Genomic DNA, 12,489 nt, shown 5'->3' with positions numbered 1-12,489 from the left:
AAGGGATCTAAGTGAGGAAAGTGAGCATGAGTTGGGCATGCCTTGCACCTGAACCGGTGTTCTGTTGGATGACTACTACACCCAGTGGGCCTGATAAGTATCCTGTTTTTTTATCCACTTACCCCTCCACCTATCCTGCAGGTAAGGATCCCTGATAATGCCTCAGCCAAATGTCTCAATCCAAATGGCCAATTCTTAATCCGTGAATTTAATTGATGAATGAACAGTGGAAGGGGAGTCATCACACCTTTATTTAATATTCACATGTGCACTTTGCAAGCTGGCTAACTGGTTAATGAAAGGAGCAGGAACCTTTGCTGATTATTCTTCTCTCGCTTTATGGCTTGAGATACTACAATCAATGGTTGTGCGCTACCACTATTACCCTGGCTGATGTCAGCGAATTTTGTTCAGTTTATGGATTATATCTAGGATATTCCTGGATTTTAAGGCTCTGTACCATGTCTACAGTGGGGGGGGGGGTGGTATTATTTACCAGTCTGGTTTGGCTTAGTGGTGTAGTGGTTATGGCAATCGGTCCTAAAAATTTGTGGTCACATGTAACTGTCTCAGGATTACTAATCTCTCAGATCTGCTAACCGCAGCTCTTCTGCGATTGATGGTCAGTAGGTGGGATACTTTGTGGTTACCTGGTGACAGAGAAAATTTCCATCTGGAAGAAAATCAGTTTATTGTCCATCTCCACAATATCTGCTTTGAACTTTTGTAAATATTTAAAAACATAAAAGCAGAAACAGTGCCAGGAGAACATTTTTAATGGGATAAAGCAATGGAAGTGTATTTCTAGACAATAGTGGTCTGCTGTATGTGTTAAGTAAACAATAAAATTAACTTCCATGAATGAAAAATGACTTTAGAGAAGTGATAGGCAAGGATCATGTCTATGATTGCATCATAAATGTAGGGAAACTTTTTCTAGTGATTGAACCTGTTTCCCTTATTATCAAAGCCCATCAATGACTTCAGATAATGAAGCTTAAGAGGCATTTTAGCAGCACTAAAAACAAATGCTTCAGCAATTATGCGATGACTACAACATTGTATCTGTGCTGACAAATTTCAAAACTCCCAAGTCTAGCTTGACAAAGATACAATGGAAATTTATGCTGCAGCAGACACAGTTATAGCAACAGTTCCAGGAACTTGCTGCTGTTTAAAAACTCCAAATACGAGAATAACTATATAACTTGTTAACTGCGTCAATTGATTAGTTTCCAAAGAAATCTAAATTAAGTCTGTTGGTGAAAATAACATTTTTAATTGCACATTTTAAAAAATGTAGGTTCTCTGTTATATAATACCTGCAGGAAGGGCTCTGTGTACTGAATGTTAAAATGTTGACTAGAAACTGAACTGTAACTGTAAGATGCAGAAGTGTCTGCAAAATTGATTCTTTCCTTTCTCTATTTCAGGGTCGACCACTCTGTTTTAAAACCTTTTTGATTTGGGTTTTAATTAGTATATACCAAGGTATGGAAATTACATTTTATTACAAGTGGGTGTGAAAAAGAAAAACTTCTATAGCGCCCTTCAGGACCTCAGGAATTTCCAAAGCGGTTATAGATAATTGTGTACCATTGACATGCAGTCACTGTTGTAATATAGGAAACTCAACAGGCAGTTTGCAGAAAGCAAGATCACATTATTGTGATAATGACCAGATAAACGCTTTTAGTGATGTTGATTTGAGGGATAAATATTTGCCAGGACACCCAAGAGAACTTCCCAGCTCTTCTTTGAATAGTGCCGTAATATTGTTTTACATCTACCTGAGAGAGTAAGCAGACCTCAGTTTAACATCTCATCCAAAAGGTTTCACTAACAGTGCTGCACTCCCTCGGTATTGCACTGGAGTGTCAGCCGAGAGTGGGACTTCAGCCAATTATCTTCTAGCTCAAAGACAGATTGTGCTCATGCAGGGTTATTTCACTTGTAAGTGCCTGTATCTCCATTCAAAAAAGAATGACCATATTTTTGCTTTGCTTTTTTCAGGTGGTATAATAATGTATGGAGCTCTTCTGTTGTTTGACTCAGAGTTCGTACATGCAGTAGCCATTTCCTTTACCTCACTTATTCTCACTGAGTTACTGATGGTGGCGCTAACTATCCAGACCTGGCACTGGCTCATGATTGTGGCAGAACTTCTCAGTCTCAGCTGCTACATTGCTTCCCTGGTCTTCTTGCACGAGTTTATTGGTAGGTCAATGTCAAAACTTCACTGAATGTACAAACAGCACTTTTTATTCTTTTACCAATCTTGCCAATCAATCAATCAAGAAACATTCTCACCTTTCTTTTCCTGAATGTATTGATTCCTTGCAGTTTCACAGGGTGCCCTCTAGTACCTTGTCCAAATGGACATTATTCATGTTCATAAAATGATCATTAAATGGTAGAATTTTATATTGAGTTTGAGAGTGAATTAGTTAAGTCTGAAACTAAGATCTTCAATCAAAGCAAAGCAAACTGCGTAAGTATGAGGAGTGGCTAAGGAGAATGGGAGACTAGATTTTAAAAATATAATGGTAAATATGGCAAACATTTAAAGTATTACATCATAGTTCACAATGAACATACATTCCCTTAACAAATAAAGATCACACTGGAAAAAATGGTCCAACTGTGGCTAACAAGAAATGAAAGATAGTGTTAGTTTAAAGGAAGAGGTCTATAATGTTGCCAACTGTAGTAAGCCTAAGGTTGTGAGGATTTTAAAAAGTAGCAAATGATAACCAATAAATTGAAAGAGAAAATAGGATATGAGAGTAAACTAGCTAGAGACATATCTATAGAATTTGCAATCTGTATTTATGTAAGAAGAAAGTAAATGTGGAGAGTCAGGGAAATAAAGACATAGCAGAGACATTAAACAAATACTTTGTATCTGTCTACACGTTGGAGACAAAAATAATACTGGAGGTAGTTGAGAACCGAGGACAGAGTGAAAATTAGGAATTTTAAGGATATTAGTATAAGTAAAGAATTAGTACTAGAGAAATTAATGGGATCAAAAGCTGACAAATCACCTTGACCTGATGGGCTACCCCTGGCTATAGGGACAGTGAATGCATTGATTTAGATTTTCCATAATCCTCTAATTTCTAGCACGGTCCCCAGGGATTAGAAGGTAGTAAACATGACCCCGCAACTCAAGCCGGGAGGGGGAGAGAATCCAGATCTATAGGCCAGTTAGCCTGACATTAGTAGGGAAAATATTAGAACCTATTATTACAGGACGATGACAAAGCACTTAAAATCATAATATTATTGTGCAGCACCAACTCGGATTTATGAAAATGAAATCATCTTTGACAAACCTGTTAAAGTTTTTTGATGTAACTAATGGGATGGATAAGGGGGAACCAGTAGATTCAGTGTATTTGGATGTTCAAGAAGCATTCAATAAGGTGGTGTACAAGAGGTTATTACACAAAATTAGGATTCATAGGGTGGGTGTGTGGTATAAATACTGTAGCCACTAGAGCAGGTCAGAGGCTGGGAATTTTGGTGGTTAACTCACCTCCTGATTCCCCAAAACCTGTTTACCTTCTACAAGGCACAAGTCAGGTGTATGATGGAATGCTCTCCACTTGGCTGAATGAGTGCAGCTCCCACAACACTCATGGAACGTGACACCATCCAGGAAAAAGCAGCATATCTTGATATATATCTTGATACATATAGATCAACTCCCCAACCACCATCTCTCACGTTCACATCCTCTATCACCAGCGCATGGTGGCAGCAGTGTGTACCATCTACAAGATGCACTGCAGCAACTCACGAAGGTACCTTCGACAGCACTTTCCAAGCAGGTGACCTCTACCACCTAAAAGAACTAGGGCAGCAGGTAGATGGGAACACCACGACCTGCAAGTTCCCCTCCAAACCACTCATCATCCTGACTTGGAAATATATCGCTGTTCCTTCACTGTTGCTGGGTCAAAATCCTGGAACTCCTTCCCTAACAGCACTCTGGGTGTACTTACACCACATGGACTTCAGTGCTTCAAGAAGGCCACTCATCCCCACCTTCTCAAGGGCAATAAAGGATGGGCAGTAAATGCTGGCCTAGCTAGCAATGCTCACATCTGATGAATGAATAAAAGAAAAGGAAGACTGGCTATGTAATCCATTGGTAAAAGAGAGAGAGTTGCACAGTTTGGTTGTTTCCCCAAAACTCAAATTATAGTGGAAAGCAGTTTGAAACTATTGCCACCCACACTAATGACTACTGGTGACCCTCAGAGCAGTTGTTCACTGCTGTTGTCTCTAGCCACAGCTAATGCCTGTTGTTGTCTCCATTATCATCAGCTATTTATAACAGGCCAAGACAAAATAAAATGAATGATGTTGCAGAATGTAACTGCCCAAATTTACCTACACACCGTAGTTGTGTTCATAACAAACATATGTACATATTTACAGCTAAAACTGTTAGCAAAAATTAAACATTTGGTGGAGACGGAAAATTATTTTGGGTTTTCAGTTTCTATTCACTTTGCTGAAATTTTTAATTATTCAGTACTACCGCAAGTGGATGCGGTTTCATTTTTTCATAGTTAGTGGAAAACAAAGTAATTGTGACGAACTGGTGTTTCAGTGGGAAATTTAACTTACCACAGACTGTTGTGGCATTGAAGCCATCGTACTAAGACCAAAGTGCCTGGTATCTACAAACAGCAGCAATCTGATTGTGAGAAGATTAACTTGAAATGCATCTGTCTTTTGAGTGGGATGTTGTCTTAGTGACATCACTGGCTGGCTGGAGGATGTGTGGGAACTGCTCTGTTCCTGGCTCCTCCACTTCCATACGGCTCTGGTGATATCATTTTGGTCGCACTCCTACTCTCCAGAAGCGGATGTTGTGCAGCTCGCTTTCTTTTTGTTGCAAAGTAACTGAATGTAGCCCATAGGTATGAGTTGAGATTTCACAAGACCCTCTCCTTCCTTTATTGAAAACCCTCTCCTTATTGCAGAAGCATTCCCTCAACTCAAGATACCAAAGAAATTGTTCAAACAACAATGTTTCTATAAGTAACGTGGAAAAAAAAATTACTCAGTGCACTTGGATATTTGTTTTCCTCCTCCAAATTCCCATCTTTTGTTTACAAAAGCAAAATACGGCAGACACCGGAAATCTAAAATAAAATCAGAAATGCTGGAAATACTCAGCAGAGCTGGCAGCATCTGTGGAGAGAGAAATAGAGTTAACATTTCAAAATGATAACCTTTCATTAGAATTAGTAAAGGGTAGAGATGTAACAGATTTAAGCCAAGTGCAGAGGAAGGGAAAGGGAAAGGGAAAGAGGGAAGAACCGGGAAGGTTTGTGATAGGTTGGAAGGCTTGTGATAAGGTGCATGACGGGAAGGATTCAATGATAAAAGGGATGATGGTGCAAAGCAAAAGGGAGTGAGATAATGGAACAAGTTGGATGAGAACTGTTTAGAAGAGGTGCAAGTGGGAAGGAAGAATTATTTCCAAGGGCCTCAGTTTCACCTTATTTTAATGAATTTTGAGCCCAGCACAATGTTAAGGTTTTCCAACATCTTTGTCTCCATGCCCACTCCTTCAGCCAGATCTCCAGATCTTTTCATTGAGAACTGTCAACGTGATGTCGGTTGTCTTAATTTCTCTGCTCCCCTTACTCACTCTAATCTATCTGCCTCTCAGCTTCCAACACTCTGTTTTCTGGCCCAATCCTAACATTATCACTAAGCTTGCCGACGAGGATGATATTGTTATTGGTTGGCGTACTTTTGTTCTATTCACCCTACTCCCTTTCCCAGCCTCTATACTTGCTTTAAATCAGTCACATCTATAACCTTTTCCAGTTCTGATGAAAGGCCATCGCCCATCCTTCCTTTATTGAATGCACTGATCCAGCTGGAATACAGAGATGCTGGTATTGCACCAATATCTTGCCCAACTAGCCATTCTTCATGTCTGAAGCTAGAAATTGTCAGGTTATTTGACCATGGATGAATCACGGCCATGCTGAGATTTGTCCTCATGTCGAGAATTTTACCTATGGCGGGTGGGCTGGGCGGGGGCGGGTGCAGAGCCGATCACCCACCCGCGATCAGCTGCGTGCCACCATTTTACGCGGGCGGGTCAATTAAAGCCCGCCCAGCGTTATGCGCGGCCAGTAGCGCTCAACGCTATCTGTGCGGGTGGTGGGGGGAGAGTTGGGGCCTGCGTTCTTTCGCACATGCGATCAAAAAAGCGCAGCGATCTCCCTGAGTCACGGAGCTGCCTCGGGGAGATTGAATGGATTTGAAAACTTTTAAATAAATAAATTAAAAATTTATTTAAACATGTCCCCTCATGTGACAGTGTCACATGAGCTGGGGCATGTTTGTGAAGTTAGGAAAATTTATTTTTTTATTTTATAGAACCTTCAAGAAACCTCATCCTGCCTGTGCAAAGGTCGCTTGGGCTCTTCGCCTGCCCGCTAACCTTAAGGTTGTATGGGCAGTGTTCTTAACAACTTTAATTACTTTCTTAAAGGCCTTAATAGCCTGTTGACAGTTCAGCGGGCGCACAGTGGCCTCCGGTGCGCACCCACCGAATGGAATATCAAAATGATGTGCGATGATGTCAGGACACATGTTCAAAATCATCGCGCATCATTTTACGCATCAGCGTGTTGGGCCCGCCCCTTGTACGCTGACGGCAATATTCTGCCCCATGTATTTGGTTTCAAATATCACAAGATATCTAAAAGAAGTAAGCCTTCACGCTTACTGAGACTTGAGTTGAAGCTGCCCAAAATACATGTTATATTGGATCCTTGCTTCCAGCAGCCCAAGATACTTTCACCCCTGAATCTGAGCTGGATTGACACTCACATCCCAGAAATAACAGAGCAGTACATAACTCATCATAACTAGTTGGTGAATAGGTAGATATTTATAAAGTACCTGTTTGTTGGCAGTGATGTACAGATTCACAGATAAAAGATTCAGTAACAATGTTGATTTTCTATTTAATTTTTGCCCTCTTTTGAAGTAATTTGTACTTCTGCCTCTTGAATGTCTCTGTGGTGCATGCCACTTGTAAGCCAAATGGATAGCCTGGAAACTACTCCTGGCTCTATGCCTCTGGAGTCATTGATCCAAGAAGTGCATGGAAGAGTGGCTAGAGTGATACACTCCATATGGAAACATCTGGACTCCTTGTGGTGTGAGAAATTGAAGACTCCAATCAGTGTTGTACAGAACTGATGCACTGAGCCATAATGTTACCAGTGTAGTGCTGATGCATTATTTTATACTGGCTTGGAATTTCCAATTCAAATCATGGCGCAAGTGTTAGTGTTGACCATTACTGTGTGAAACTGACAGTATCTTCTGGCATATGCACAGGTAAATGCAAAACCAGAAGCTGCTGTCATTGATACCCTGCTCCCCAACAGGGTGCTCTGTTGCAGTCTTTGAAGGTGCTTTCAGCACAGAATCAATGGACGGTGTTTTCCGGTCCCGCCCACCCTGGGAATCGTCACAGATAGGACCTGAAAATTCCGCCCAATGATTTGCTGTGAACTTTAACTTCTTACACGTTATTCTCTCTGTAACATTCATTGAAATTGTCAAGTCTTGTTGAATAAGAGGTAACTGAGTTTTTAATGTCGTACTATATTGTAATTAATGCTGAACAACCTCTCTGGTACTGAAAAACTAATTGTAGAAGCCTGGAGTGTCATTCTCTCCATTTCAGGATAATTCCATAGATATTTTAAATGATCGAAATTTTTTCAGTTCCTAACTTAATCCCATGTGTATGATGAAATATTCATTTTGCTCTCTAAAATAATGAAAAAGTGAATGATAGTCAGTGCTCTTTGCTATTTGATTTGGTGTCTGAGAGAATTCTTCAACCTACTTGGCTGTTCAGACTGTTTGGTGACTTCACTGTTCCTGAATACCAGTAATCCCCTACAGATGGTACCAGAGTGAAATTGGTATTGTATTAGGGAAGATCAATATCACAGAGCCCACTAAATCTTTGTGGACAGCTTTATTTGAGGTCAGCATGAGTGCTGTCCCTAGCTTCAAAATCTGAGCCATTTTTTTACAATTCTGTCAGTTGAACCCAAGGAGTCTGTGCTCAATACAATGTAGAACAAGAGTAAGACTGGAAGAGCATGGTATATAACTGATGCATTGCTTGCTTTTCTGTTGCAGATGTCTACTTCATCATCACTTTATCCTTCCTGTGGAAAGTCACGGTAATCACTCTTGTCAGCTGCCTTCCCTTGTATGTACTGAAATACCTGAGAAGAAGATTCTCTCCACCGAGCTACTCCAAGCTTACCTCATAGACACCGAGACCCGGATAATAATCCCAACCCATTAGGGATTCACAACCAACAATTTAAGAAATTTATTTGACAATTTCAAGTATGACTGATGGACTAAAATGATAACTTTAACAGTCATGACCAACTGATGAATAACAATTGGCCAGTAGACACTGTCAGAGATACAGCCTACTTCTTCAGAGTCCTAAGATTTAATCACAACCAGAGCCAAAAAGGGAATCATTGTACCGTTCAAAAGTGGGAGGCCGGTCAGAAAAAAGATCCATAAAGAAAAAGGGATCACTAAACACTCAAAACAAAGTGATTGAGCCACCGACAAAAATATATGTGAAATTTGTCCCCCTTCAGTTATTGCCTTATTTTGTTTGTGACCTATTTCCACAGTTGTTCAGGCTTTTCAGTTGTTGCTCTATTTTCATTTTCCTCCTTGTTTTCATCTTGGGTGCTTTCAACCATTTCATCTTGTTTTCACCCTAGTTACAGGATTCAAAGGTAGAGCATCATCCCATTTATTCAAACAGGTGCTAGAGTCCCCTCTTTAAGATAATGACTAAAACACAATGACCCAGATCTTCCAGTCTCTGGATAGTTGGAAACTGGACATACCCCTCAGAGACTCTAAGGGACCCTTTAAAAGTCCCAATTCAATGACTTTGTGGGAATTGACCAGGAAGCTTGAGCTTCCAATGGGCACTTCCCTTGCTCCCCTGGACCCTCCAAAAAAAGTCTCCAACTCTTGAGTTAGAGACAGGGACTTTGGATGGTTCCAGCTTACTTATCTAGATAGTTACCCATGAAATATTAGACAAATTAAAACTTATTCTAACACCTGGGTAGCTATAGAACTGACCCCCTCCGAATCACTCACTTTGACCCCCCCGACCACCACCCCCCCTTGACCTGACCTGATTAGCCCCCGCCACCTGATTCCCCACCAACCCAATCTGACTAGCCCCCATCACTCCACTAATCCCCTCCCCCCACACCAATTTCCTCCCAATCCGACCTGACTAGCCCCCACCACCTGACTCCCCACCAACCTGACCTGAATAGCCCCCACCACCTGACTCTCCACACCCTGACTTGACTTGACTTGACTAACATCTGACTCCCTCCAACATGCCCCAACCTTCTGACTCACTCCTGGCCCAACCTGTTTAGCGCCCCACCACCTGACCGAACCTCACTAACCTACCATCCTATCCCCTCACCTACTTACCTTCTCCTCTTAACTTTTCAAAGAAGCTTTGGGACATTTAAACTCTCCAGTTACTAGAAGCCAGCAGCTGATGCCGTAAAAGTGGGGGTGTGGGGGGTGGGGGGGTGGATGTGGTGGTGTTGTCTCTGCGGGAATTCTCTCTGCTCTCCCCGAGGTTTCCTGCACTGAGTTCTGCAAGGTCCTCCATCAGAAGATTTTCCTGAAAAATTGGAGAAAGGTGTTTTTTTTTTTGTCAGATCAGCGTTGGAAATAGGAGTTCCGACCCTGAGCAGAAGATTCGGGCCTCTGTTTCAATGTGAACTTGTTGATGCCTCTTTCTATGTGGATTGTGGTAATGAACACATAAGGGCATGTTCTTCATCCACTTCAGAACATCTAGTTTATAAATGTGATGTATCATAGAGCTAATTTGCTTTTTAATTCATTATAAACACACCTGTGTTTTGACTGGGTCATAGCCTACATATGCACTTTATAACCAATACAAGCTATCCTGTAGGAGATTAATAACCCAGAATGACTAACCATCTACATTTCTTAACCTGTGCTCAGAAGGGTTTTTTCTAACCTTCAATCAGTTCTGACATCTGATGCTTTGATGAATGAAACAAGGATGCTGACTTAGACTAACAGTGTATCTGTAAAATAATTGCAAAGCCACATGCTTTTTTCATCTCATCTAATCATACTTTTAAATAATGGTAGCACTAAAATTGATAGTTTACTCCCTCCCCAACCCATGAGTGTTTGTTTTAAATTCTCTCTTCTTGACAGGATAAAAGAGAACTGTAAAGAGTAGGATAACTGTCCCAAGAGGTTGGAGTTTATTTAAATATTAATGTTAAAACATGTTTTTAATTGTACGTTAGGTAAAATGATAGAAGTACATACTGACCCTTTAAAGATGATACTGTGCCTTGGTAGGAATGGAGTGAAGAATGAGAATAGTCCAACCATAGTTTGTGACATCATCTTCTCTGTCAGTAACATTGAACTTGATGTTGGCATGTGCAAGGGAAAAATATACATGTCAATTTTTTATTACATAGTGAAAATGTGTACATGTGAATCACACTAATTAGTGCTGACTGTAAACATTTTACTTTTTTTTGTAGAAAAGAGCTTTATGGAATCAAACTGACTACTTTCTAACTAGAACAGTGCTTCACAAACTTTTTCCAACTGTGACCCCATTTGTTGCTTGAAAATTGGTGAGACCCTAAAGTGAGAGCAGTGTAGGGGTTGGCGGGGAGGGGGGTTGAGTTGTTGAGCAGGGGCCAATGGTTTTCCCCACAGCCATTTTGAGACAGTGATGGATTCTTGGAGCTAGAAATCGTGCATGCATGTGTATTGGAACCTCGGTGCCGATCCCAGGACTGTCCCACAAGAGTCTCTGCTCGATAGTCACCATTGCTGCCTTGGAGTTTGCAACCCCAAATAATCGTCCCTGAAGTCGTGACTCTCAGTTTGGGATCCCCTGAACTAGAAGCAGCATTGATTTAATGATTTCCATTATCTTTACAATGGCTGCTGTATGATTGGACATTTGATTTCCAACATTGAACTCCTGGTTGTACAGCCCTGGATTCTATTTCTCTGAGGCCAATAAAGTTTACATGGAATTATAACTGTTTCCCAAAATGGGCAACATATGTATGTATGCCTTTAAAATGATGTGTATAAGTAATATGTCTGATCAAGGTCTAAAAGCTGTATTTATTGTGATGCTGACACTTTTTGAAGCTTTTGTGAATTTGGACAACCAAATCTGAATGCTGTAAGATGAGTGATTTGTATTTGCAATATATTCCTGCATCCAGGATGCGCTCATACCTTCAACTGAAAGAAGGCATGGTGATTAAGGTGTTTTCTTTGTGATCCTTCTGATTGGAATTCCGGTCCATTTGCTGATCAATGCTGGCAGCTCTTGACTGAATTGTCAAAGTCCTGCAGCATCTTATTCTAGCTGGGACTATGAAAAATAACCACTTAATTGATTGGATAATGTAAATTCCTACTTGAACATCAGAGCTCAAAGCCCAGATGTCTAATTGAAGCATTTAAAGTCTAAACTGTATTTTACCCATTACCTGGGATCTGGAAGAGACAGTTATAATATAATTTCTTTCTGATCAAATTGGAATGGCTAAAAAGAGGTCTAATACCCGCCCATTATTTAAAATTAGCATTAGAGCTACAGTCACCCATACTGTGGGTTTCTCATTTTCCCTATGAAATCTGAAGAAGTACTTGGTAAAGAGAGATGGCTGAAACTTGAAGGCATTTCACCCAGTTGCTCTCATTGAAGAAATTGGTAGCTGGTTTCCAAACAGCACTGGCAGAGACCTGTGCATGAATCTTGCATTCTGTGGCCGGGTGTGCGCCCAACCCGGACACATGTAAAATTGCGTGAAATGACATCGGGTGTGTGTCCCAATGTCATTGCACTCATGCGCAACATTACGGTCAGCTGGTGTGCGCGTGAGTTGAAAGCGCGCCCACCGACAATTAAGTGGGCAATTAAGCCCATTAAAGAGGCAATTGTCAGCAATTTTACACAATCTGTCCACTTTTACGGTTGGCAGATGGGCCAGACGGCTTTTACATTTTTACTACAAACTACATCCAGGGTGGGATGAAATGTCCGGCATTAAATAAAATAAAAGAAGAGGGGTGATCTGCTATGTGGTCTGCTGCCAGGTACTTGGCATTTACAATATTGTCACAGTTTGCAGCAGTTTATTGAGCTCATTTTATTTTTAAATTACTGCAACTCCCTGGGGAAGCTCCACAGCAGCTTTCAGGGCGCGCAAGCCCACACTCTCCCTTCTCTTGGCGCCCACCCTCTTCCTGCAACCCCCTCGGAAGCGCTGAGCCTTTCTCAATGCACATTTCATGTTGGCTGGCTGTTAATTGGCCAGCCAG

The 12,489-nt window shown here is 41.1% G+C and overlaps 1 protein-coding gene across 2 annotated transcripts in view; it reads left to right on the top strand.

Moving 5' to 3' along the window:
- LOC121287454 (probable phospholipid-transporting ATPase IIA) overlaps nt 1-9,645 on the top strand; it is a 213,141-nt gene extending 203,496 nt beyond the window's left edge. For both annotated transcript variants that reach the window (XM_041205352.1, XM_041205351.1), the window contains 3 exons: nt 1,434-1,491; nt 2,014-2,217; nt 8,209-9,645. In XM_041205352.1, coding sequence (XP_041061286.1) covers nt 1,434-1,491; nt 2,014-2,217; nt 8,209-8,345 — 399 coding nt within the window. In that variant the 3' untranslated portion in view covers nt 8,346-9,645. The remainder of the gene's footprint in view (nt 1-1,433; nt 1,492-2,013; nt 2,218-8,208) is intronic.
- The last annotated feature ends 2,844 nt before the right edge of the window (nt 9,646-12,489 follow it).

Source organism: Carcharodon carcharias, chromosome 14 (genome assembly GCF_017639515.1).
Source record: "Carcharodon carcharias isolate sCarCar2 chromosome 14, sCarCar2.pri, whole genome shotgun sequence".
NCBI lineage: Eukaryota > Metazoa > Chordata > Chondrichthyes > Lamniformes > Lamnidae > Carcharodon > Carcharodon carcharias.
This window is presented reverse-complemented; position numbering and strand designations above follow the sequence as displayed.